Source organism: Sturnus vulgaris, chromosome 2, assembly GCF_052056855.1.
Source record: "Sturnus vulgaris isolate bStuVul1 chromosome 2, bStuVul1.hap1, whole genome shotgun sequence".
In the NCBI taxonomy this organism is placed as follows: domain Eukaryota; kingdom Metazoa; phylum Chordata; class Aves; order Passeriformes; family Sturnidae; genus Sturnus; species Sturnus vulgaris.
In genome coordinates, this window is record NC_142244.1 from 112,063,543 (window position 1) to 112,088,430 (window position 24,888).

A 24,888-nucleotide genomic window follows, 5' to 3' on the forward strand; every position below is an offset into this window, starting at 1 on the left:
CAAAGGAAAGTAAGAGTGTATTTTCCATTCTTCTATGAAGTAAATAGTCATGAAAAGCCTAAGGACACAAAGCTAAAGGATGACTGCTAATACTAAAATGACAACTAATAGTATTTATTTAAAGCTGTATGCTGAGTTTTTCCAAATAATCATCTTCCCAGCAAGTCCGCAGTTTCACCAGTTTCTGTATTTCAATATTGGGAAGTGAGGTATCTTTTATTATCACTCCTCCTTGCAGCACAGAATTCAATACACGAACTTGTTAGCATATTGTAATTTTTTAAAAAGCCTTTGCATTTCATGAAAAACTTTTGGTTTCATATTTATTTTAAGAAAATTGGCCTCATAGGTGAAAATCTGTCAAACCTTCTACCTCTAAAGCATTTTAGTTTCTGTTGAATTCTACTAGAAGTACCGAAGGCAACCAACAAGCAGTCATTTTTTTCCCTTGCAAAACAGATTGTTCTGACAACCACAATAGCAGTTTCTGTGTATTCTAGCATCTGCTGAGACACAAGAACAATTAGGGTGAAATCACAGCTCTAATTAAGATAAGGTGCTTGACTTCAGCAGGGGTTGTGATTTCACTCGGGGAGCTCCAATTCGGGAGCTGTTAGCGCAGTTCAGCATGTGGCACCGAGAGATTGGCATCATCTGCACGCTGCAAATGCCATCTGTAGGCTCACACTCAACAGTGGCTCTCAAGTAGCCATTTTCTACAATTTAATTCCCTTCAGCTGCAATCTGGAATGTAACTTGGTGAGCAGAAGGGAATTAAATGTTGCTGTGCAAAAGCCGTAATACCAAGTTTCTAGTTCAGCAACAACTGGAAATCTGTTTATTCTTCTGCAGTGACAAAGACCACTTTTTCAGGGAAACAGAATATTAAGCCACATGTAACTGTTACACACGACCATCACAAATTTACCTCAACAGGGTTATACAGAAACAGGTTTTTCAATTAACCCTTAACAGCCCAAAGCAGTAACGTAATATTTAAAACATAAAAATGAGGAGGATCGTTCCTCAGCTTAGGAACTTTAATAGACTTCCTGAAATATGAGTTTAAATGGTCATATTTTAAAGGGGCTTCCTAAATGCATAAGTTGAGGATCCCCTTTCCTATTTTTTTTTCTTTAATAGGCTGTAAAGAGTTAGTTAAGGTGCTGATGAGATGAATATGAAGGCAGGGCTGAGTAGGTAGATGGGACCTACTCGTGTTCCGTTATCTTTGTTGTAAAATTGGTGTGCGTGATCTAACAGGACAGGCAGAAACAATTTCCCAGAAAGCAGTAACATTCAGCCATCAGCAGGCAGTTAGTTACAGGACTGAGGAGGAAAGGGGATGGGTCATTAAATTCATTACCTCACAGGATGAAGACTGCGTGCGATAACTTGGCACTATCTTGAAGGTAATACTTCCACGCATTTCCCTCTGTGAAAAAAGAAGCACTTCGAGACTAACACTGAAGAAAAAATCTCCAGATTGTTAATGTTTGAAAGGAAAACATCACAGTCCAAGTAGGAAAAGCTGAAATGCTATGGATAATTTGTCATATCACCTATGAACAAACATTTAAATTGTCCTTATTAATTTAAAGGATTAACATGCATTACCAGTTTGTTCACCTGACCAGATTTTGAATGCCTAGAATCCAGAATTGTATTTTAATGTGAGAGATTTAGAGATGTGTAGGTTTCTTCCATGTCAACCTTTTCTTTGTAGATATATTCTTGTTATCTACAGTCTTTTTACCAAAGTGGCATTTTCTTCCCTTTCATCATTCACATTAAATAGCAAAACTGTGTTCAGTTTCTGGAAAGCTGCATTTTACCAAAGGCAGGAATGTCAAAAATAGTCTTTCATCAAAACAGAACATGGGGTCTGCTACTTTGCATTTACTATTGTATAAGAATATTTATAACAAGTAGTAACTCCAGAACAGCAGCAGATTGTGACAATGTATTTTCTTAAACGGCAATCTGAATATTTTTGAATACCACATGGCTGACAACTGCAGGACTTGATCTGGGCAGAAATGTGAACAGATCACTTCAAGAGATCTCAGAGTTTCCCCCCTTTCTCTCTTTGGCTGGCTTACTGTGATCCCAAAAAATGCTATTTCCCTTTAAACTTATCAAGGATTAATGATACCATCCAAGATCTCAAGGTTAGGGTTGTATGCAGAAAAATTAACAAGTGTTATGGAAATATCAAACACACTCTACTAGCAAGGTCAAACGTGGAGTTTTCCTGGAAAAAGACAGAGTGTCTGAGCTCAAAGCAATGTTTTTTAAAATTTGTAACATCAGTAACTGTGAGCTCGACAATTATAAATTGAAAGAACTTTTTGTTGCATGGACATGTAGTCTATCAAGAACACAAGAAAAAGGGGAAGTTAGAACACAATTAAACAAAAGTTTTGACTAAATAAACAGGTACTTTCTAGAGGACATGAGGAAGACTTCAGGCACTTACAAGCATTTTTTGCAGTTGTTCTACAGTTTGATTTGCCACACTGATTCCATTTATTTCTCTGATTTCATCCCCTACATGTAGCGTACCTGCAGAGTTAACAAATACACAATCACTTCAGGACATGTTCCTACAAACTGAACTAATTATAACAGCACTAATATTCATACAAAGGCATAAACATAAAACAACATTAAAATATTTTTTTTGCAAGATTCAGAAAAGGACTTTGTATTAGCAAGAAATCTGTCTTTCAGAGAGCAGTGAATACACAGCAAGAGATGCACAGGCATTCTCTAAGTAAATGGGAAAAACATGTTTTTGTTATTAAACAATAAAATTGCATCAAAAACACCATATGGCCTGGAATGGTATAAAGATTCTTTAATATTATTCAAAACCTTAAACTGATGGAATTATATATTAGACTGAGAATCAGATTCAGTAACATCCTTGTATCAAATAAAATCCCCTTTTCTGCAGCATTTCCCATTTCTCTCATTCTGACAGAAGTGAATATTGTTATGTTCATGACTGTAAGGAGAAGTATAGATAAAAATTGGGAATAAAGAATAGACATTTGGCCAAAAACCAGAAAATTTTTAATGACTGACACTGGTGTTTCATTTTTACTGAATGCTCTGGAAGGTGTAAGTAAATGGAATCTTTAAAAGCCTTTCTTCCCATTTCAACTCTGCCACCTTTGGAATAAGAACAATTTCAATCACCAGGACTAGACAGAGCTGACCTACAGACAGGAGGCAACTTCACAGCAGCTACCATTTTGTGACTGGAATTGCAGAGTTTGTGTTTATAACTGAAATTATACAGTTCCTGTATCCCTCACAGTAGATTTATTATCCAGACAATGCTGATGTTGCCTGGCAGTTTTCCATGCAGCAAAAAGAGACAGCAGAAAAAAATGTCCCAAAACCAATACAAGGCACAGACCCTACCAACAGGATTCAAAGATGGTGCTTGAGATCACTGTCAAATTACACTTGTGTTGTTTTATTCAGTAAAAATATTCTAAATACAGGTATGCTGAATGAAGCAGTGAAGCTAAGAGGCACCTAGAGCACTAACAGGATTAGAAGCATTAAAAAAAAGATGACCATACTACAGAAACACTGAAGTACAGCTCATCTTTAAGCTATACCTAGTGAAGAAGCACTACCTTAGCTAGATGAAGCACACAGAGAATAGGTTAAATTTCCCAAATCTTTAGAAATAAAACACAGTGTATAATTAAAAAGAAGAGTTTTAATGGGCACAGTTGGACATTTTACCTAGTTTTAGCAGGTTTTAAAAGTTTTATTAGCCCCGTTATGGAACACAGTCGTGTGAAGCAGTATGTGCAGAGTATCACCACTACCTAAGCACAGTTGGAAGAAAACCTTTTTCCTGTGAATCTTAGAGCAGTCTCCTTTTAAAAAACATTTTTAGAAGCCAAATAAATTTCAATTCAGAAGGTCCTCCAAAGGCCTACAGAATTCTCTATGAATTGCATCTTTGCTTGTATTAAAACTTTAGTTTTTCCTGCTTCCTGACGGATTTTACCATATCAGTGAGACCAAGTGAATATATGTTTTGTCTTCCCAATTACCTGTTCCTAGTTTCCTTTGAAATAGAACAGTAGGCTAGATGGAACTTAGATCTGAAAAATTAGGAAAATTTTTGTTTTCATCAAAAGAAAAAGATGGCAATCTGAAAAAAACTAAAGGAGCCCTTTCATGGCTGTAATCCAAACTCGTAGCCAACAAACTGGTAGGGAAGTTCATGTGTTTAAAGCAGGACAAAACCCAGTTACTTCTGGACACCTGATCTGAACACACAAAATGACAAAAAGGAGAAGATTGGGGATGAGGAAAAAAAAACATGTTTACAGGATTTGTTAAGGTAGTTAAAATTGAAATAAAGATTTAGAATCTAGGCACAGGTAATATTTTTATTTCAAATCCCATTTTTTTGATTCTCAACACCAAAAATATAAAGATCCTCAGTAACTGTGTGGACAAAGCTCTTTCATTTTTGCAAGGGAAAGTACCGCTACTTGTGTAAGGATTTTTTTTTTTTAACAGAGGATTAAGTAAGTACAGCTACAGAAGTTATTGGTGTTTCCATCTCTTGCTGAGCTATACTCAGTAATAAGATATTAAGTATTCTAATTAAGACCTAAATGAAACACAGTGGGCCCTCACCTCAAAGCACTGGCAGACATCTGCAACTGGACAATAACTAAAGCAGTTAACAGGAGCCCATGCAGGCACAGAGAAACAATGCTATGGAATAGCAGCAACCAAAAACAAAAGAATGTACACAGTTTGTACAAAAGGATCTAAAATAACCGTTTGAAGACAAAACTCTTCATGAGATGTGATTACCTTGCCGGTGAATCATTCCTCCGTGCATAATTCTTGCCACAATGCAGTGGTTCAGCTCATTCATTTTTAAAGTGATTCCCTAGAGAAAAAGAAATGTTTATACTTTTAAAATAGAACTTTAAGCACTGTGATTCTTGAGTGGTAAAGAATAGTCATGTTTCCTGAAAGCTTGAAGGCAGGATATAAATTTTAGGATTAAAAGAAAGTCTTTGTCACTCACTTAAAGATGAGCAATAAAACCAGATACTATTTTTAAGTGAGGATGCAATACTTCAACGTGTGAGTATATAAAGATCTAGTTTGTTAAAAGAGTGATTTTATACTGAAGTGCAAGGACTCCAGTTGGGTTTAAGAACTAATTTGCTACAGCTACTACACGGTTGGTTTTATACAAACCCAGCCCTAGTGGCACAGCAGCAGCGAGAGTGCACACAGAGCATTTCAAGGAGGATAAATATCTACAGTGCCTGCTGAACTATTCCTGTTAACTGACACCCCCACCTCCAAGTGAGGAAACTAAAATCGTGACAATACTGGTCTCCAGCAGCACAGAGCCCAGGGGAATAGTGACTTTCCCTGCATACCATGGGCTCATCTGTGTTCTTCTGGAACTGCACCAGGCGGACGCGCGTGACGTTCTCCATGTCCATGTCGCCGTTGGCGCTCTCGGGGGAGTCCCCGTTCAGGTAGGGAGAGGTGGGAGGAGGGGTAACTCTCAGAGCTTCGTCACTGTAAACTTCATGTGCCACTACATCGTGAGTTTGAAGTAAGGCCTGGAGGAGAGCACGGCAACAAAAGGTCAGGTGGCCATCATCTGCAGCGTCCCTCGCTCGCTCCGGGTGGTTTTAAGCTTTTTAGAAAGTCAAGGAAACTCAAAGAATTTGTGCCCCATTTCCCACTGAAGAACTTTTCCCTTGAAAGAGTCGAAAATAAACTTTCAGACTGCAAACGCCTGCACACACGCTCTGAGACTCTAAAACCTGCATGAGTTAATGTGATTTTTACTGTAGGTATTCTGTGAGGATGGTGCTGCCTCCCTTCTCCTCACCCTCTCAACACCTGCAGGGTGTCAGAGTGAATCCATCTCCTCCAGCACACACAGAGAATCCGGGACCTGCCTTTCTCTGCAAACCTCTCTATAATAATTACTCCAGTAAAATGGAAAGCTACTCAGATAGATCCCATGGTACTTCACTCTAATAAAGGCAGACTGGATCAATACTGACTGAACGAAGGAAATACTGTTTTTTTTTTTGTTGTTGTTTACTATCATAATTTTTCATACTCTCCCCCTTCCCTAGAACCTGGACCCACCACCCTGAGTTGACAATGCTTGACAAAAATTAAGACTGCAAACCAACAAACTGCTAAAATACTGCTTCATTAGCTTTCACTGGCTACTTCAGCAGCACTTCTAAAGTGTACCATGTGATAAAAGGTGATTTCTTAAACACTTTAGGTTCCCATTTCTCAAACTGATTTGAAACTATAGCTGGGAAGTCAGCACTATAATGGTGGAAAAAAATTCCCTGAACAGTGCTCTGCCCACATTCCCCCCCTTTTTCCAGTGTTTCACATCCATCTACACACATGCTCTTTTTAAATACTAAGCTGCATCTGCATTTCCAATTTTTCATCTTATTTTGTCAACTACTAAGCTCAAACTTGCATTAATTCTTCTGCATTAGTCTGCACTATTGAAGCAACATTTTATATTAGAGACCCGGACCACATAAGGAAGTTAAATCACTTTAACAATATTTAATTAAAATTTGATTTATTTGTGTGTCCATTTATGTGTGGTTACTCCAGTGTAGGTTAATGGTTGGACACAACGACCTTGATTCTGTGCCCCTGCCTGTAGCTGTTACACTCTCCATGCTTTAATATTACATTTCTTACGTAATACAGATCCTTATATTTTTATCACATCAAATAATTGCCCTCCTTTATATTATTTTTAACAATAATATTCACCTTATATGAGGTTAAAATATGGCACTTCCAGCATTTTTAAAGGTCTATAATTATACTAAATGACTTCCAAATATGTTCACAAAAATTAACACTAATTCAGAAATACATTAAAGTACAGCAAGCTCAATTTAATATTGAAAACATTTAATAAAAATATTCCTATTGGACCTTACTTAAATATGCCTGTTTTCAGGCATTTCCACTAATTTTGATAGTGGTTTTTTCCTGTTTTTCTTTGCAGAACATGATAATTCTGCTAAAAATTAGTTTAATGAGAACAACTGCTTTCTACTGCACTGCAGGATCACTGTCTGCAGAACAGCATAGGAAAACATATGATGATGGATAAAACTTCAATATGCCATTAAGCAAAAGTCTTTTAGCAAATATTTCAATTGCTCCAACATGCTGAACTTCTATAACAGAATCTTTTACATATAAAACAAGCATATTTGAAAATCTACTGAAAGTGGTGTAATGGAATAAAAGCTCTTTGAAACGTGTACATACAAAATAAATGAGGTACTTGACAAAGCTTTAAGAATTCTTAAATTAATTATATATTGAAAGACCTTCATGCAAAATTTACATATATTTCTTTAAATTACAATGTCAAACATGCACAGAATAAACTGATCATTTCTTTCTGTAGCCATAAGGCACATGAGGGCAAAAAAAAATTAGAACAGAACACCTTGAAGATCTGTTACAAACACATTTTATTGGCTTTGGTTTTATAAAGGCCTGCACACAGTTTAACCCACTAACACTGTGATTAACTAAACAAGACAGATTGTACTCTTTTTTCTTCTGACTAGGGATACACATTAGATTAAAAAAAAAACCAAACTAAAATAGTCCATTATCATACAGGTGTTAATGCACACTCCTACTTATTACACCCTGTTGATTACTGAATTAATAACCAGAGTATTGGTCTGTAACACCTGGCAAACACATGGAGTGTGGGCTGACAATATTGTTTTATACAATTATTCCTTTTCCTAAGAGTTTCCTTTAAAATACAAAGGCTTTCACTCTGAAGGGAAGTTCAGCAGAATGCAACATATGTAAGAATAATTTTATCCCATAAAGGTGCATCTGGAGCAGGAGTGGGAGTGATGGAGAGGATGGAGTTGTCCCTTTGGCATCTGGAGACTCTGTGCTACCTGCAGGAGTGGATCCACACCAACTTATGCTGGTTTGATTGCTACTTTACATTCCTCCCTAATATGAACTATTTCTGTTCCCCTGCTCATTCTGGCTCTGGCAGCATCCCTGTTATCCTACATTCTTTTTATTAAATGGTTAGTTGAGAATTTTTTTTGGAGCAATTTCCTACTAGTTCAGCCCAGTGCAACATTAAAGTGCAGTTCTAGATGAATGGCAGAACTACGAGGGAGAGGATGAAAGATGGGGAAAAGGGATAATGGGACTTCACCAACTGGCAATTTAGCCTGGGATACCACAGACTCACTTGCTGAAATTACTCCTCATCAAAAGTACTTGTTATGGAATTGCAGCTTATTCCTTATGAAAAATACTTCTCATAGATTTGCAGCAAAAGAATTCTGATAAATGGTTTTAGATTTATGAGAGTATCAGGGAACAGAGATATCTAAAAAAGAGGATTTTCAATTCAATTTTCCTCTCACTTGATTTGATACATGAAATTTCTATATACCACAATCACTTTTATTGATGCCTACTCTGAAAATAATTTATACTTAAAGAATGTTCCTTCTCCACAGTGCTTAATGTTTTAGCAACACTGTGGGGTAATTACACACAAAGTAAATCAAATTAACCTGTCAGATTCCAAATGAAGCTGAGTATCAGAGAAAGGTTTTTTAAAAATCTTTCTTACAATATGGCTGAGGACCATTCCACCTTGTTTTATGGTCTATTTCAAGCAAGTGCTCCTGTTAAATGTTGAATCAGAACTCTTACAAACTTTGGGATGGGATGGGATGGGATAGGAACCATCTCCAGGGAAAAACATCAGAGTGCTGAAAGGGCACAAGAAGTCCATGTCTGCATTAGCAATTAGTGCAGTGAAATATGAATGAATGAAAAAGTAAAACAATTGGATTAGTCAGGACCTGCTGTACACACTGGACACATTGCAGGAGTTTTTTCTACTGAATAGCTTCCAACTCGCCCTGTGGACAGAGTGTCCATCAGGTGCTGGATTGCCCTGGCTCCTGGCACACATTTCAGTTTCATTTCATCTGAAAAAAGTTGTTTTGCATGTTCTGAGACCCTTATGTGATACAAACCAAACACTGTTAAGGGGCAATCAGGAGATCCACTTTAAAAACACACTTCTGATCTGATTCAAAGTACAAAAAAAATGTAGCCAAGGCTACAGGGGCCATGAAAAGAACACACTAAGGACATGCAGCTACCCAGATTTCATCTTATACCTGAACAGGAGGTTGGTTTCAGCTCACTCTTTCTTTTTTATGTTTATCCTTCAGACTTACAATAATTCAGCTTTCAGGTGAGCAAATTCCACAAAGCCCCCTGCACATAATCCTCATGTTAGGGAAAGTCAGATTCATGATTTTAAGCTGACAATAGTGTGTAGCAGATTAAAGCAAACATGTTTATTTCTCAATTTATGAACTTCACCTACAGCATAAACAAAATAAATCCTTCAAATTAGTGGACTTCAGCAACTTGAACCAAGTTACAAAGCAGTAACATCCCTGAATTTAGGACAATTTTTGCCCTCAAATCAGATTTGGGAAACAGACACAGTAAGTGTTGATATGTAACACAAACTCAATTGACTGTACAAACAATGAGTTATTGTAAAATAATATTAAATAAACACTGATTTTGCAATGAATTCACACACCTTTATCCTAAGAAGACCTTTGGAAAAAGAAAAAGGAGGATTCCAGCTCTATCTATGGACATCCAAAAAGATTCATTCTTCTTTCCACGTGCAACACAGACCTCCAAAAACACAGTGAAGCTGCTCCATAATTACATGACTCCAAACTACTGACAGTTCTCAGCACAGTAATGAGGACAAATAGCAGCAATACTAATTCTTTTCCCAGAGCAGCAGGTTAGAAATAATTATTAATTGGCGAATTGTATGCAGTTCTATCACTTGCAGATTTTAAGAATTTACTGAACTTTTCGAACATAAAGAATATAAAATAAAATTTATGAAATAGCCCAAACAAGAGGATCTGCTTACCATGAAATGAGGTTGTGTTAAAATACGCTTTAGCTCCTTTGCATCATTGTTCTCGGGGTAACATGAAATTTCTTCCAATACCTGCAAAATAAACAGGATAAATGCCCCAGTGTAACTTTCTTTTAAAGCTGTTGAAGAAATGAAACCCCTCACTGCTCAGTCAGAGTATCCCCAAATGATTATACAAACCAATATTTTTGACACAGGAAAGAGTGTGCCCCCACCCAGCCGCCCCAAAAGAATAAAAAACTTTGTTCCAATGTTCTCTCTAAAAGAGATTAAAGCAGAAGTTTGAAGGAAACAGGTTTTGGGGCATTTTTCTTTTTTTTTTTCCTCCCAACTGACAGCATTCCTCCAACAGTGAAATGTATGGGGACAGGAATGGAGTGCTAGCAGGTGACACACAAAACCTCCACCAGTTGCTGCTTTCACACATGGTCTCAATTTAATAAAACAATTGGTTAAAATGCAGAATTAAAAACACTCATAAAACCAATTCTAGGTGGGCCATCTGCTACCCTACCTCCAAGCTTCAGATTTTATAAAATCTGAGCCACTTTATCCTTGGGGAAGGAGGAGTAAAGAAGCTGTAATTCATTTGCTTGCAACTTGATTCTTACACTTTAATTTTCACATGCAGCTATTTGGACAATGAAAGCAGAGTATTTTGCTTCTGGAAGCAACCCCCCAGGATTAACTGACAGCAAATTTTGCAGCATAGGACATGAATGCATCTATCAGTGTGACTTTAGTTATTATGTAGAGTTTTGAAGTCCTCCTTCCTCAACAGTACTATAAACAGTGTTTTCCTATGATGTAACCCCTAACAACTGCACAGATTTTTACTGATTATACATAATATAACGGGTTTGGGTGTTTTAGTACTGGCCATAAATAAGCAAATGACATACTATTTTCAAGGTGTAAGAATTAAGAACATCTGTGTCTATCTTGGGTTTCAGTGGGCCATCTTCATTGCATTTCCAAGTCTGTTCTTCTTACACCTATCTATTATATACTTTGAGTTTTTTCAATTAAAAAAGCTGATACTTCAAAATAGTTCTTTTTGTGACTAAATTTTATAAGCAGATTTCTGCTGCAGATAAATAATCTGAACAGGAATGATACTGAAATTACCCTGCAGGAGTGTTCCTTCTAACACCACTATTGTTGAAGAAAAGCTTAAATGATTAAACTGAGTAATATTCATAATCCTTACACAGATAATGTAATTTTGCAAGTTTATGGAACTTGTTACATAACTTGAGTAAACAATGGTAGCATTCCAGAAATAATTCAGATAATAAGCCAGAATACACATCTTAATGAAGAAAAATAAGTTACAGTTTAAATATAATCAACCTTTCAAAGTAAAAAAAAAAAAACATTTTAAAGTCATTACCTCTTTGGCTCTCTGTACAGCATCACTTGGAGGATTCCTGATTTGTGGTGAAGATTTTGTGTTTATTTTGTCATAAAGCTGAAATAACAAGAAAACAAACTACTGAAATCATATGCTATTTTATATAAATTAATGAGTGTTTACAATAGCCTGCTTATGTTAGAAGGATTAGGCTGATTGTTAAACTGCAAAACCCACAGATGTTCTGTATATGAAATCTATCAGCCTAGGGTTTTGGCTTTTCATTTTTAAACATTTCCTGATTTGAACAGTGCCATAGATTCAGAGTTCATAGGATGACATGGGAAAGTTCAAGAGGTTAAGGGCTTCTGCAAGCCTCCCATGCTTTTGCCACAGATTTACAGAAATCATATTCTTCTACTAGAAGTGAGCCTATGAATCTTGAATAAATGCTATAAATCAAACATTCTGCTGTAAAATCAAGTTAACCGCATATCTCACTTTTCTCAATAAATCAAACCATCAAACATTCTGGACAGTAATTTAAATAAGCCTTGGAATATGGGAAAATGCTCTTGAAGACAGAACATTACAAAAGCCAAATACTCTGAGAACAGAAAAACAAACCTTCTAAGAATAAGTACTCATAAGAAAGGGTAACCTTATTTTACTAGGATTTTCTGTTAGACAGAAGAATGTCATTTTATTTAAACAGGCTATTGCAAACCTTCCACGTTAATTTTTTAAAAACCCTTTAAAAAACCATTTAATTATGCAAAGCATAATGGAAGGAAGACCCTTCTTCAAGTTTCAAATTAGAGGTAAGAAATTACAGGCTCTTTTTCATACAAGCCTAACAGACTGTGCATCTTTTAAAGGAATAAATGTATACCTAAACAGGTACTGTAATAAGCAGTATTTTCAAACCAAACCTTTTCACTTACATTTCAAGTGATATAAAGATGGTCATGCCTGTAATTATTTTCTAATTATGTTAGACTATTTCTTTGCTATATAAGACAGAAAAAAGGCACAAATAACATTTTTAGGGAATTAGAGACATTTTTATCACAAGGGTGGTGAAACACTGCAACAAGTTGCCCAGGGAAGTTGGGTAATCTCTCAACTTCGGAAATACTTGAAAATTTAACGAAATTCAAAATACTGGATGTAAAAAACCATTCAAGATACAAAGGTGACTCTAAAACCTTCAGCAAATCCTAACATTGCCAAGGAGGAGGTGACAAGAAAGCAGCATTTAGGCTGCTCAGTGCTCAGGAGCTTCCTCTGGGAAGTTCTCAGCTCCACTGTTTGGCTTAGAATGGCCTTGGATGTTTGAAAAAGGGAATCTTGCCAGGACACAGAACTGCCCTCTTCTCTTTCTCACATGACATGAAATACCATTCAGTTTTAGAGGATATATAAACTGCCACAAATGCAATCCAACATCACCATCACTTTCCTGGGTTAACAATTTAACAAACATGTTGAATATTTCAAGCCCATACACAAATAAGCACAAAAGCAGCAAACAGTGTCACTTCCAAAGAACATTCCCTGCAGGACAGTTACACCACTCTCTTGGGGAAAGACAAGTAGGAAAGTCAAGCTAAATCAGTTTCTTCCAATGCAACAACTTCACCTGGTGCTGCCAAAACACCACTAAACTCCAGAATTCAAGCAGCCTTGACCACTTTGAGATAAAAGCTTTCTACTAGCTTGCAGTTCAGGAGATATTTTATTTGTGTACACAATTATTTATTTTATCTTTTAAATAAATTAACAAAATCTACCCAAACTCCAGCAGCTGCAAATTACAAATGTACACCCTTCTATGCCTGTTAAGAAACTGCACTGAGCACTGGGTACTGAACCAAAGCACAGCAGAAAATGCACGATACCCACCATTAATATTACTAAATGTCTTTTCCCTTTTTAAGAGTAATGAAATTACAGAAAAATTACAGAAAAGTTACCTTGAAAATATTTTTATTAGTTGTTTCTAGCAATGGTTGAAAAGCAAAGTCACTGAAGCTGCTGATTTCCCTCGTTACTGTGACCCAAAACAACCAGCAGTTTACAGAAACAATTTTTTCCCTACCAACATGGAAGAGTTATCTTCTGAGATTAGGAAGGAGGCAAAAAGAAAATTAGGGAGCAAAGTTCCTCAAAGAATGTCTAGAAAAAAAAATCAAGGCAAAGTTCAGACTAAACAAGGGTGCATTTGTTTTTCCACAGTGCCTTCATGCTGAGAAATGGCACTTAAATTTCATCTTCCAGGACTTCTGCTCACTGAGGTTTGCTTTGAAAGCACCAAACTATTAGGAGGAACTCTGACAGCACTTAAAAGAAAACCTTTCTTATTTGCACTAATGTTTAAGGATGATATATTACCCAAGGCAAGAGATCTATTCATTGTGGAGTTAGAACATGGCCTCACCCAGAGAAAGGATGTGGATTTGGCAGATTTACTGGCACAAGGAGATCTCATTTTGAAATTAAATACTCCAAGTTAGTTCATCAGAGATTTTTTGCAAGAGGAGCAAAGCTTATAATGTGCATTAATGCACTAGAACTGGTGAAGCAGAATCTTTAAAAAAGACTGGTTTTGCAATACTTTTCAATATTTTTGCACTTAAATACTGCCTGTAGCAAAAGCAATTTAGAATTAAGGAATTCACAGCTTACATAATTAATTTATGAAAGCATTTGAATGTAGAGGTTTCAATCAGATACATTAAAAAGAACATTTGCTCCCTTGGATGTAAGAATCTAACACACCTTTACATCAGTGTTTTACGAAGTGTAGAAGAAAACTTTGAATGAAACCTGTTTGCACACATCATAGATTAAAGGGAACATTAATTACACTTACAGCCAGGCTCTGTATGCTCCCTGTGGTACAGAACACATTACTTGGTGCAGTTAGCTACAACATTTTATCACAGAAACACATCCTGTTCACAATGCTGTCCCCTTCCAGCAGCCCTGCAAATCTAAGTCCTACAGGGACCATACCTAAGGTGGCTTCTTGTAGAGCAGAATGAACTGGCTCATTCTTCACTGTCCTCTACAGAAAGCTTTTCTATGCAACACCAACAGACTTACAGCAATATAAAATGTGTGCCCTAATCATGGGCTTTCTTTTTGCTGAGAGTCTCTATTTTCGCAAATAACTTTGCCCCCTCAGCCCAGGAACCCAACCTCCAACAATTTCACTCAGCAATAAGCATAAACATATAAATTAAAAACTTATAATAATTAAAAAAAGTAAAATGCCACAGCATATGTAACTTTCCATTTCCAGACTTTTGAATACTTTGCACCTCAGTCTTCCTCCTCAGCATCAGTTATTATGCATTTCCTAGAAAGACAATTGAAATTGAGAGCTTGCTCTAGACAAGATTAACAATCCCAACTGATCTACTAACAAAACTTGATATAACAAACATATATTGACAATACAGCTAATAAACAGAATAGTACTACTTATCAAAAACACAAGTTTTGATTTAAATTTTGTATGCTAGAACACAAAAGCTATGAAGAGAATACCCACGAGTTGCTATCAGTTGACCAGCTTTTGCAGTGTCCAGACTTTTTGTCTTCTGCCTGTACAAAGGGAGCTCGTCTCTTCTGATATTTAAAGCAGACAGCCCAAAGCCTAATCCACAATCAGGCAGGCGAGACAAAACAACAAACTCTTCTCTTCTGACTAGTTTTTCAGATGTGCAGAAATTCCTTTTTAACCATTTCCTGTATGAGGAGTCAGAATACTGTCCCAAAGCAACCCCCATTCAATGTCACAGTGAAAAATTTAGATATATCACAAGTAGCAGAAATTCAGCCTCACTGTCTGGTCTGATCTTGAATGTAATAAAGATCAGATCACACAGTGAAATCAGTAAGTATTTTATCTACCCAAACCACGAAGTTGCTGTGAGGCAAATGAGAAACTTCCTAAAACAAGAGCTGCTAGAGCATGAAGCCCCCTGATCATTCAATACAAATTCACATTTTGTGGGCATCCAGTTGCAATTCAGATCAGATACTCGGCTGCCAACCTCAAATATTAAACCCTATATTGAAACATCTGAAAGCAAACATTATGATATGTATATATTTAACTTTCTGAACAGTTTAACCACAGGCAACATAGTGATATTAAAGGGCTGGTTTTCATAATTTTTAGGTTTTGTACCATATAAAAAATTCTTGTCTGGAGGTGCTGCCCCTTGCACAGCAGCATTTACTAACAAAGAAGCTTTTTGCTCTGTTACCTCCCACAGCTCCCTATCGTGGTTCTCCATCCACCCCAGAGGTCTCATGTGCTCAGAGACTGAAAGAAATTCACAACCCACTGAATAAGTAATACTCACAAGCAGCAGTATCAAAGAATGGCTAAAATTAAAGGACCAATTAGATAAATTCACTTCATTCTTTCTTCTGCCAGTTCTATTTCACATCTCCTTTTCCATGCAAAATACTGTAATATTCCCATGGGTGCCTCTTTCCCTGCATTCTAAGCACTCAAGGAAACATCCCTGAAGCTAATAACTCCTACTGGAAAACACAGAGCAGCAAGGTCACAGCAGAGGCCTTATCTTCAACTTTGTTTAAAGACAGTTTACTCTTTCAAACTCTCTGTTCTCCACTGTTAAGGACTGTGCACGAAGTTCATTTTTACCATTTTGGCATCAGAGACTTAGCATTTGCTTCCCAGCACAATTGCACGGAGCATGTTATAGTTCCATCCTGTATCAAAGTCCAAAACATCTCTCAGACTCTACCTTGTGCCTGCTAGAGCATTACAGGTTACAGCCCTCCACAGCTTCAAATCTTTTTCTGTGATACACTTGCTATAGAAGAGGAGCATAATCAACATTTGCATTCCAGTTCCTCACCCAGTGAAATGCCCAGCAATGCAAACAAAACTAATTCAACAAGAGGCTTCAGGAAGCAGTTTATCAGCTAAAATCAAGATTCCCTGACAGAGTGCTCACAGAAGACAGTCTGAAGCAGAACACTAACTCTGTCTGAACAAACAAGTGTTTGTTTCTGTCATGCCCCAAAACTGGCAGCTACCAACACTGTAGTTTGTTACTGGAAGCACCCAGACTTTCAGTAACCCTGACAAGGGTTATGCAGATTTTGAAATACTCAGTTCCTTTGTGCATATTCACATTCAAGCCACATATGAGTAATCATTCCAGTAAAAAATGTTGCAGTAGCAATTGGACCCTCAATTCCAATTTTAAGTTTGATCATTCACATGACAGAACCGAAATACATACTCTTGAAATTTTTATCTGCAAAAAGCAGGCCAGCAGTGCCTTGTTTTCATAAGTGATCTATATTACATATTCATAATGTGTCTTTTAGAGCAGAGTTACACGTGGTGCTACCTGTATCAGAAATAAACATAAACCCAGATTTTCTTACACCTTTACCTACTACATGTAAGAGAATATGATGCCAGCTAAACTCAGTCAGTCCTATGCAATTTCAGTTTTTACTTGAAGCTGCTTATTTTTTTTTAATAATTTCTCACCTGGGCTTCTTCACTTGTTTTGTTTTAAACTGAAATGTAACTTTTTGGAGGAAAGAACAGAGAAGAGAAACTCAACTGGGCAAAACCATTTTTCTCTGTTAGTTCAGTTCCCACTGCACATGACTGGCAAATGAGTTTGTTCTAGAGAGTGAGAATGACAAACTTCACTGCACAATCCCTGAAATTCTGACACATCTGTGAAGCTGAATGCCAACTGGAGAATGTTTAATACACATTAACAGGTTGTTAATGACCACATTTCTGAGGCACACAGAACATAATACCGTTTCTTAGAAGTCAGTGCCTTGCTATGGGAGTAGAAGGAGATATAGGAAGTGATCTACTTCAAGAACTGATAGAATAAAATTCCTGACCCTTCAGTGTGTTACACATGACAACAAACTGCCTGTCAGATGTGGTCCTAATGAGCTGTCAGAACAGCACCTTAGTACAACACAAATGATAAAGGTTTATTTTACTGTGGATAAATTAAATGACAGGTGAGAGATAAGGTATCTCTTTAGTCAAGGTGGGACCCTAAAAAGATTGTAGGCTCCTTTGAGAGGGAAAACACATCCCCAGCCACAGCCAAAGGACTGTGTATGTATTGCTTTTGTAGTGATCCAAAGGGTAAAATGTGGTATTAGACATTACCAGTCAATATTTATCATATGTATCTTCCACTGACATATTCTGTATGCCTGGAAACATGAAGGGAACCAGAAGGTTAAGGTAAAGAACAGTGAAAAAGTTTTTTATCCTGTTACGTAGCAAAGTGTTGGCTTATCTGTTGTATATCTTTTGATCAAAACCTTAAAAAGTGAAAATGTTTAAATTCTCTCAAAAGGTTATAATGCTGTAGCAAAACTGCAGGCAGTCATGAGCTGTGGGCAAACCACATAAAGTGCAGTCTGAAACAAAGACTACCCAAATCTGCAGCTCCACACACTGATACAGTGAAAAACAGATTCAAGGAAACATTTATGCTAACATTGGTTCAGACCCCACAGATATTCAGTCATATCTGACTTGCATATTCTATTTCTTTGCAATGGGTGAAGTTTCTACCTTCAGTGTATATGAGCTACAAATAAATTTTAGCTCCGTTGTAGAACATATTCCTTTACAGCAGAGATTATCAAGTGCTATGCACTTACTCTGTAAAATCAAAGCCTTAACACTTCAGAGAAAAAAGTGACAAGGAAAGGACTATATTTGTACAAAATAAACTCCAGGATGTGTGCATTTCTCCCTCCACAACTAACTTTTTGAATTGTGCCTCTGGATTTGCTTCACAGTTACCAAGAAAAAGAAATTATTTATTTATTTATTTATTTCAAGTTGTCTCACAGAAGTATTGACAATGAATGGTTATGCTACTCCTCAAAATCACAGCAGACATTATTTTCTTCTATTTAATTTCAGGTGTCCCTAAATGCCTCATTCATGCATGATGAACCCAGACTCTGGTGTGTGACAGCATTTTATTTCCTTACAAAGCAGGACTCTAACCTAGTAATTTGTCTCCTATTTTATGAAAAACCCATATTAATAGTCATCAAAAATTTTTATTGACTGCAGAAGCTGCCGTTCTCCAAAAGTGACAGCAGATGTTAAAGACATGCCAGACAGTACACAGACATAACCAGACTTCATTCTGTTCACACTGCAAATGTTGTAACATCTTTTGCAAAGATGAAATATGCCAAACTAGGATGAGATAAAGGTACAGCTTTGCACATGGCAGTACCAACAAAACCGGCACAGCAGTTGGAAAACCAATAAAATAAAATAAAATTCAAAGGTGCCATTTAAAAAAGCAAAGTGCTCTCACACTCTGGAATGTACCAGTAGTAGTATTGGGAAAAACTTGGGCTTAGAACATTATTTCCCAAGGTACTGTAATATATTAGTGACTTCAAGGACACAAAAATCTAATTATTTCAGTAACAGTGACTTTTTTTTTCTTTTCCACTGCATCAGATATAATTGAAGCTGATCTTAACAAAACCAAGGCAAAGCACTTTTTAGAGATGACACCATGCAGCTGATCAGATAAAAGTAAATGTAAAAGACACTGAGGTGCTAGAGGGAGTTTAGATAAAGGCATTGGTGAAGGGTCTGGAGCAGAAGTCTAAAAAGGGGGAGGAGAGAACTTGGGGTGTTTAGTCTGGAGAAAAGGAGACTCAGAGGAGACCTTATCACTCTTTACAACTCACTCAAAGGAGCAGCAAGCTGGGGGTTGATCTCCTCTCCCAAATAACAAGGGATAGTTCAAGAGCAAACAGCCTTGCTAGGGCTAGGGAAGGTTTTAGATTAGATACCAGGGAAAATTTTCACCAAAAGGTTTATCATGCTGGACTTGATGACCTTAAAGATTTTTTCCAAACTATATGATTCAATAAGCACACCAGGAAAACTACTCCCTCAATAGAGAAGGGCTTTATAAAGAGGTTTGTTCCATGGACAACACCTTACTACATCCCACAGAACAGGTTTTGCTCTTGTCTTTCCCCCACCTTTCAATATGGACTAATAACCAAGAACAGGAACTAACAGAGTCAGGTTAGGCCTAAATGGGTTTAATTCCCAATCCTGTTGGCCAAAGTTTCTTGTCAGGGTTGGATCATCAACCTGAAGAGAAAATGCTAATGACCACAAACCTCATTCCAGGGGAATACAGAACCCATAGAACTACATAAATCCACAATAACTAACAGGAACACAGCTCCTCCCCTGCTTTGTGACATGGAGCACACCTTGCACCAGGAGGTGCTAATGCTGGAATTAACAACTATTTTTGTTTGTACCTATTCACATAAATTTTCTGCAAGGATATTCTGAGAATAAAAATACACTGCAATGAGATCCCCACCTAGAACAGCCAACATGCCCCAGCCAAACACCTGAAGGACTGCAAGGAGGAGGCAGTGAGGGCTGACTGAATTCAGAGGCAGAAGCAGAGCTCACTGGGCTGTTTGTACATTGCCTTTGGGTTTTTGAATGTGAACTAAGTTCAGACTGAAGTATCAACCCAAAGCTAAGCTCCCAGCACTAAGAAAGCTGAAGCATTATTCAAGATTTGTGGCGCAGGTGCTGCAACATTTCTTTATTTTTGTTATTTCTCAGAATAGATCTCAAGCTCTTGGAGAAATAACAAACCTAAAAATCTGAAGGTTTATAAGGAAAAAAACCCCCCAAACACAACACGTAGCCCTTATGGTTAAAAAAGAACTTGAACTACACACAACACAAGAAGAAGTGAAGAAAATGTAGAAAGTTAAATATGAAATTGATCCTCTTTAACCCAAGACAATATCAGTGAAGTTAATTAAAAGTTCCACAAGTGTCAGGAATACAATGCTACTGTTCTTTGAAGTATCAGGGCCCAGTAATTTAAAAATACCCTGAAATAACGGGAATTTTTAGCTCCACATAAAAAAAGAAGTCTATGGATTTTGGAGTAAGAGATGTTGGTGCACACAGACATGACAACCTTTTACACAGGGGAGATGACATCAGGCCAGGAAGAATGGGCTAGGTACTAAAATTCCCATTTAAAGTACATTATCAAGCTAAATTTCACTTGAGGATTCACCACATCAAGCTTATATCAAGCTTATAAATACTCAAAATGACAGAGTATTAGTTAAAAAGAAAACAGGTTAAGCACACAAAGTAACCCTCACATGAGAACTGAGCCAGAATTTTGCATTGTTGGAAAGTGATGGATACATAAATTTCTCAAAAATTACTCTCAGCTAATATAAAAGTAACTGTTGGCTCATATTTGTATTAGCCTTGGGTTTAAGAGACCCAGTCACTTATCACTATTATATAAATATAATAAAAATGTGGACCTATATTATAAAATGTGGAATTATATTATAAAAATATGGAACAACAATGCTTTCTTCTCTGAAAACTAAATATAAAATAAAGCCCCCATTTAATTTGTAAGGCAGAGGAACAGGAAGAACAAGAAAACAATGAGATGATGCTGAGTGGCAAAGTGATCCACCTATCCCAATAGCACAGAAAATGAAATGCAAAGGTAGGATGGAAGAGGAAAATGGAAAGGATTTCAGAGAATGATTATGAAATAATGCAGAAGGAATTCCAGGATAGCCTCTGCTTTTTGTGTTCTTTCAGACACAGCTTCCAGAGGAGTTACCTGTTAGAGAAATGCACTGCACTGGTGCTGATGATCCAGCCCATCTGCTGAAGGAATTCTTCACAGTTCTCCCTAAGGCTTGGTCATTGTTCTGTCTACACTGCTTGGGAAAGGAGTTCCCATAGCAGAGAGGGACAGTCCCTCCCACTCCCTGGGGCTGAGCACGCTGCCTCTGCACTGGGATAAAAGCCAGATTTGATTCCCCAAATAGCAAGGTGCCTTCCTGCCAACATAGTTTCTTCTGATTTTTTTTTTTTTTTTTACCAAATATTTTCCATGTGTTTTTTGTCTTACAAAGATATGAAATAAAGGACAATTAAAAATATGAAAACAATGTGTTTTAAAAATGATAAAGTATTATTTCACTTAAACATAACATGTTCTGAGGGATTTTAAGCAAGACACCATAACACACTTTGTGATCTGTTTTTGCATAAGAGAAGCATTCAGGTTTCACTGAAAAATGTTCCCCCTATAAGTGTTAACAAAATCAGTATTCAAGAGCGTAAGGACCAATGTGCATGCAAAAATACTCGAACCACACTATGTGATTCACATAAAAAGTCACTCTCATTCAAATAAAAACACAGTAAAACTGGATGATCTAGGAAAATATTTAAGCTTTTTATACACATCTGCTAGTTTTATTTTCTGTGTCATATGATATTCTACCAGTCTATCCATGATTTAAAATAAAAAGCAAATGAAAGCATCCTGAAGAGAAAAAAGAAAATGTTTTTGCTTCCCTTCCCCCCCTCCACCTTTTTAAAATTCTGAAGTATACATCAAAATTATCAAAATAATACACTTTGCTCAAAAAAAGAGCATATCAGGGATAAATGCATGGAGAATTTAAAACATAGTCAAACAGAGGACCATAGTATCATCCATGCCTGGACACTGCTGAATAACTGCAATTTTTACAAAGGACTTTTACAAATTTACTGTGCCAACATCCAGACTGGGAGGGTAAACAGAACAAACCAAAATAAACCCAGCAGAAAGCTTTAGCCAACCATGTAAGAAGCTAAACTGAGGTTCCATCAACATTCATTCTAGCAAAAGAGAAAATATGTTTCCTTAAAAGTCTGGACTTCAGGACCAAATGTGTTTGGATGACAGAATTCAAAAGAAATCCAAAGGGAACTCTGAAGTGTGCACAGATGCAGGTCCCTGTGCAACACTACCATGAACAACAAAGGATAACAGACACAGAAGTGAGATTCTCTTGAGAAATCAGTACGCCTTAAATATATGCACTGTGAATAGAAATTAAACTGGAACAACAAAGAAGTGGCTGCACACATAGATGTGATACAAATGGCCAGTGCAAAATTTATTTAACCTCATTTAGTTAAAACCATACGTGTGTAATGTGTTAGGCCACCAAAAAGTAAAATAAACTTTCTTGAAAGCTTGTAACATTTCTATCACAGAAATAACAACACTTACCTCAGCGATTCCGTCTATGAAAATAATGTAACAAACTTTTAAATTAACAGCCAAAAGACACCAGCCTAGAGAACCATCTCTGCCTTGGGACAGACAGATGCAGACAAAGCCAGCAGAGAGGCCCCAGCCACACAAAAGCTGATATTGTTCTCCTGCTGGGTGAAAAATCTCACTTGTAAATCCAGCGACATCTGCATTCAGAATCAGCCCAGCCAGGGCCCTGCAGAGGTGACCAAAGCACTCCACTCCACACGAGAAGCATTTCTCTTCTCTCCTTCAGTGCAGGCAGCTGCACAGACCAGCAGCTCCTGGGTTTACATCTGAGCAAAATTCCTCTGATGCACTGACAGAGATGTGTACATAATGTGTAAAACTCTTCCCCTCTCAGCACAGCCTTGAAGCCCCACTATACTTTGTGAAACAAATAATCATTGAAGTCAAATCTTTTGTCATGACCTCCAAAATTAGTAACCTCTTCACACTGCTTTCTAATTTCTTTATCAGTACTGCTGACACAGGACAGCAGCGTGTCCCAGGATGTTTTTCATGAAAGTTAATAAAAAAGAAGTTAATTCAAGCATTTGATAAGGCTTCTAAAAATCTGTCCATGGTAATAAAAAACTGCTTTCACTACTTAAATTTAACTCTGTTTTTCCATAAAGTTATTTATATACTGTACTGCATTCTTTATCATCTAAATTGGATACTGGAATGAAACAGACTATAAAGCTTTATATAGTCATAAACCCAGACATTTCTAAGTGACACAGAGAAATGTCCTATAGCATTCACCAAAACTTTGATCATCACACATTTAACAGAGCAAGAAAAAAGAAAAATCTGTCCAAACCAAAGTTACTCTTTTACTTACTTTAAAAAATAATAAAACCAATCATTAAACAATTTTTTTTTTCAGCAGTGAATATTTCTATATAGTTGTTTCTAGAAGGCTTTTACTCTCTGCAGTAAGCACAATTAAGTTTTTAATAATAAACTGTGTAAATTCAGTGCAGGAACTTACAGAACACGCAACAAAAATAATAGGATTCTGTAAAATGATTCAAAACACATACAATGAAACTATTCAATAAACTCACATCAGGATATGCTTCTGTATTGCAGAATTTGGCTGAGAGTGAATATTAACTACTTTCTAAGTAGTTGGCACCTTTTTTCCCTTGTTTTGAACACCTTTGGCCACCAAGTAAATTGGAAGAGAGTCTTAAGACAGTTATCTAAACAAATTAATCAATTAAAACCAATCGATGGGATGATGCTTTCTGTGGCCTTCAGAGGTGCCTGTCCTCATAACAGTCAAGTTAATGAATTACTGAGACGAAAGATTTCTATTTTGTGATCTGAAAAAAACCCAACATGTGGGTAACTTGCATCCTTAAAATGATTGTCCTTTCCTTTTTGGCCTTCAGAAGAAGTCATTTCAGAGGCAAAATAAGATATTTCAGCAGCATGATCTACCATCATGTGCTTAATCTAAAAATAAGGATAACTCTTGAGAAAGAGCAGGAACATGAGAACAAATTTAACTGTGGAAAATGGCCACAGAAGAGGAACAGTAGTTTAATACAAAGTGACAGCCACAAGTCCACAAGAGAACAGAAAATTCCTACTTAGTGGGATATAATGGTTTATAGGTTACTTGGTCTGCTGGCTGCAGTAACCCCAAATACTCTGAGAGGAATAAACAGTTTCCCTGACAGAACTTCATCCAAGTACAACTGCCGATTTTTTCAGAAGTCTGAGAAAGAAATTGGAATAGTATTGATACAAAACTAGAAATCAATCTCCCACGTTCAAATTACTGACATGAAAAAGCTATCCTTACAAATAATAGTCTGTAACTTGCTTTAGGCTTTAAAATACATATTTCAGGACACTGAACTCTTACAGAATTTTATTTTGTATTTTTCTAATCAAAGTATCTGGGAAGATTCTATCACCTCCCTTCCACATAGCATAATAAAACATAAAATGCTTTTTGATGGCATTTTGATCTCACAGACATCTTTATATGGTGCAATTAAATGCATCCCTTTCTGTTTATGAGAATGACTGTGACAAAGAATGAGAAAATTGTATGAATCCACTGCTGTCTTTTCTTATTTGAAAAGCTGTAACAGACCATTACAGCAATAACATGTCATGAATGAAGTACTAGGAACCAGACTGGTACTACCAAGAGCAGAAAAAAGTGAAAGCATTGCAGAAGTATGAGTTAATGTCTGGCAGACCTGTCATCCAGAAAAATACTGAAACTAAGGCCATGTGGTTTACCAAAG

The 24,888-nt window shown here is 36.8% G+C and overlaps 1 protein-coding gene across 8 annotated transcripts in view; it reads right to left on the reverse strand.

The window, feature by feature from the left end:
- CASK (calcium/calmodulin dependent serine protein kinase) overlaps window positions 1-24,888 on the reverse strand; it is a 186,843-nt gene that overhangs the window by 25,228 nt on the left and 136,727 nt on the right. For all 8 annotated transcript variants that reach the window (XM_014876769.2, XM_014876767.2, XM_088160390.1 and 5 more), the window contains 6 exons: window positions 11,454-11,531; window positions 10,052-10,132; window positions 5,445-5,633; window positions 4,861-4,939; window positions 2,480-2,565; window positions 1,367-1,435 (listed from right to left, as the gene is read on the reverse strand). In XM_014876769.2, the coding sequence (XP_014732255.1) occupies window positions 1,367-1,435; window positions 2,480-2,565; window positions 4,861-4,939; window positions 5,445-5,633; window positions 10,052-10,132; window positions 11,454-11,531 (582 nt within the window). The remainder of the gene's footprint in view (window positions 1-1,366; window positions 1,436-2,479; window positions 2,566-4,860; window positions 4,940-5,444; window positions 5,634-10,051; window positions 10,133-11,453; window positions 11,532-24,888) is intronic.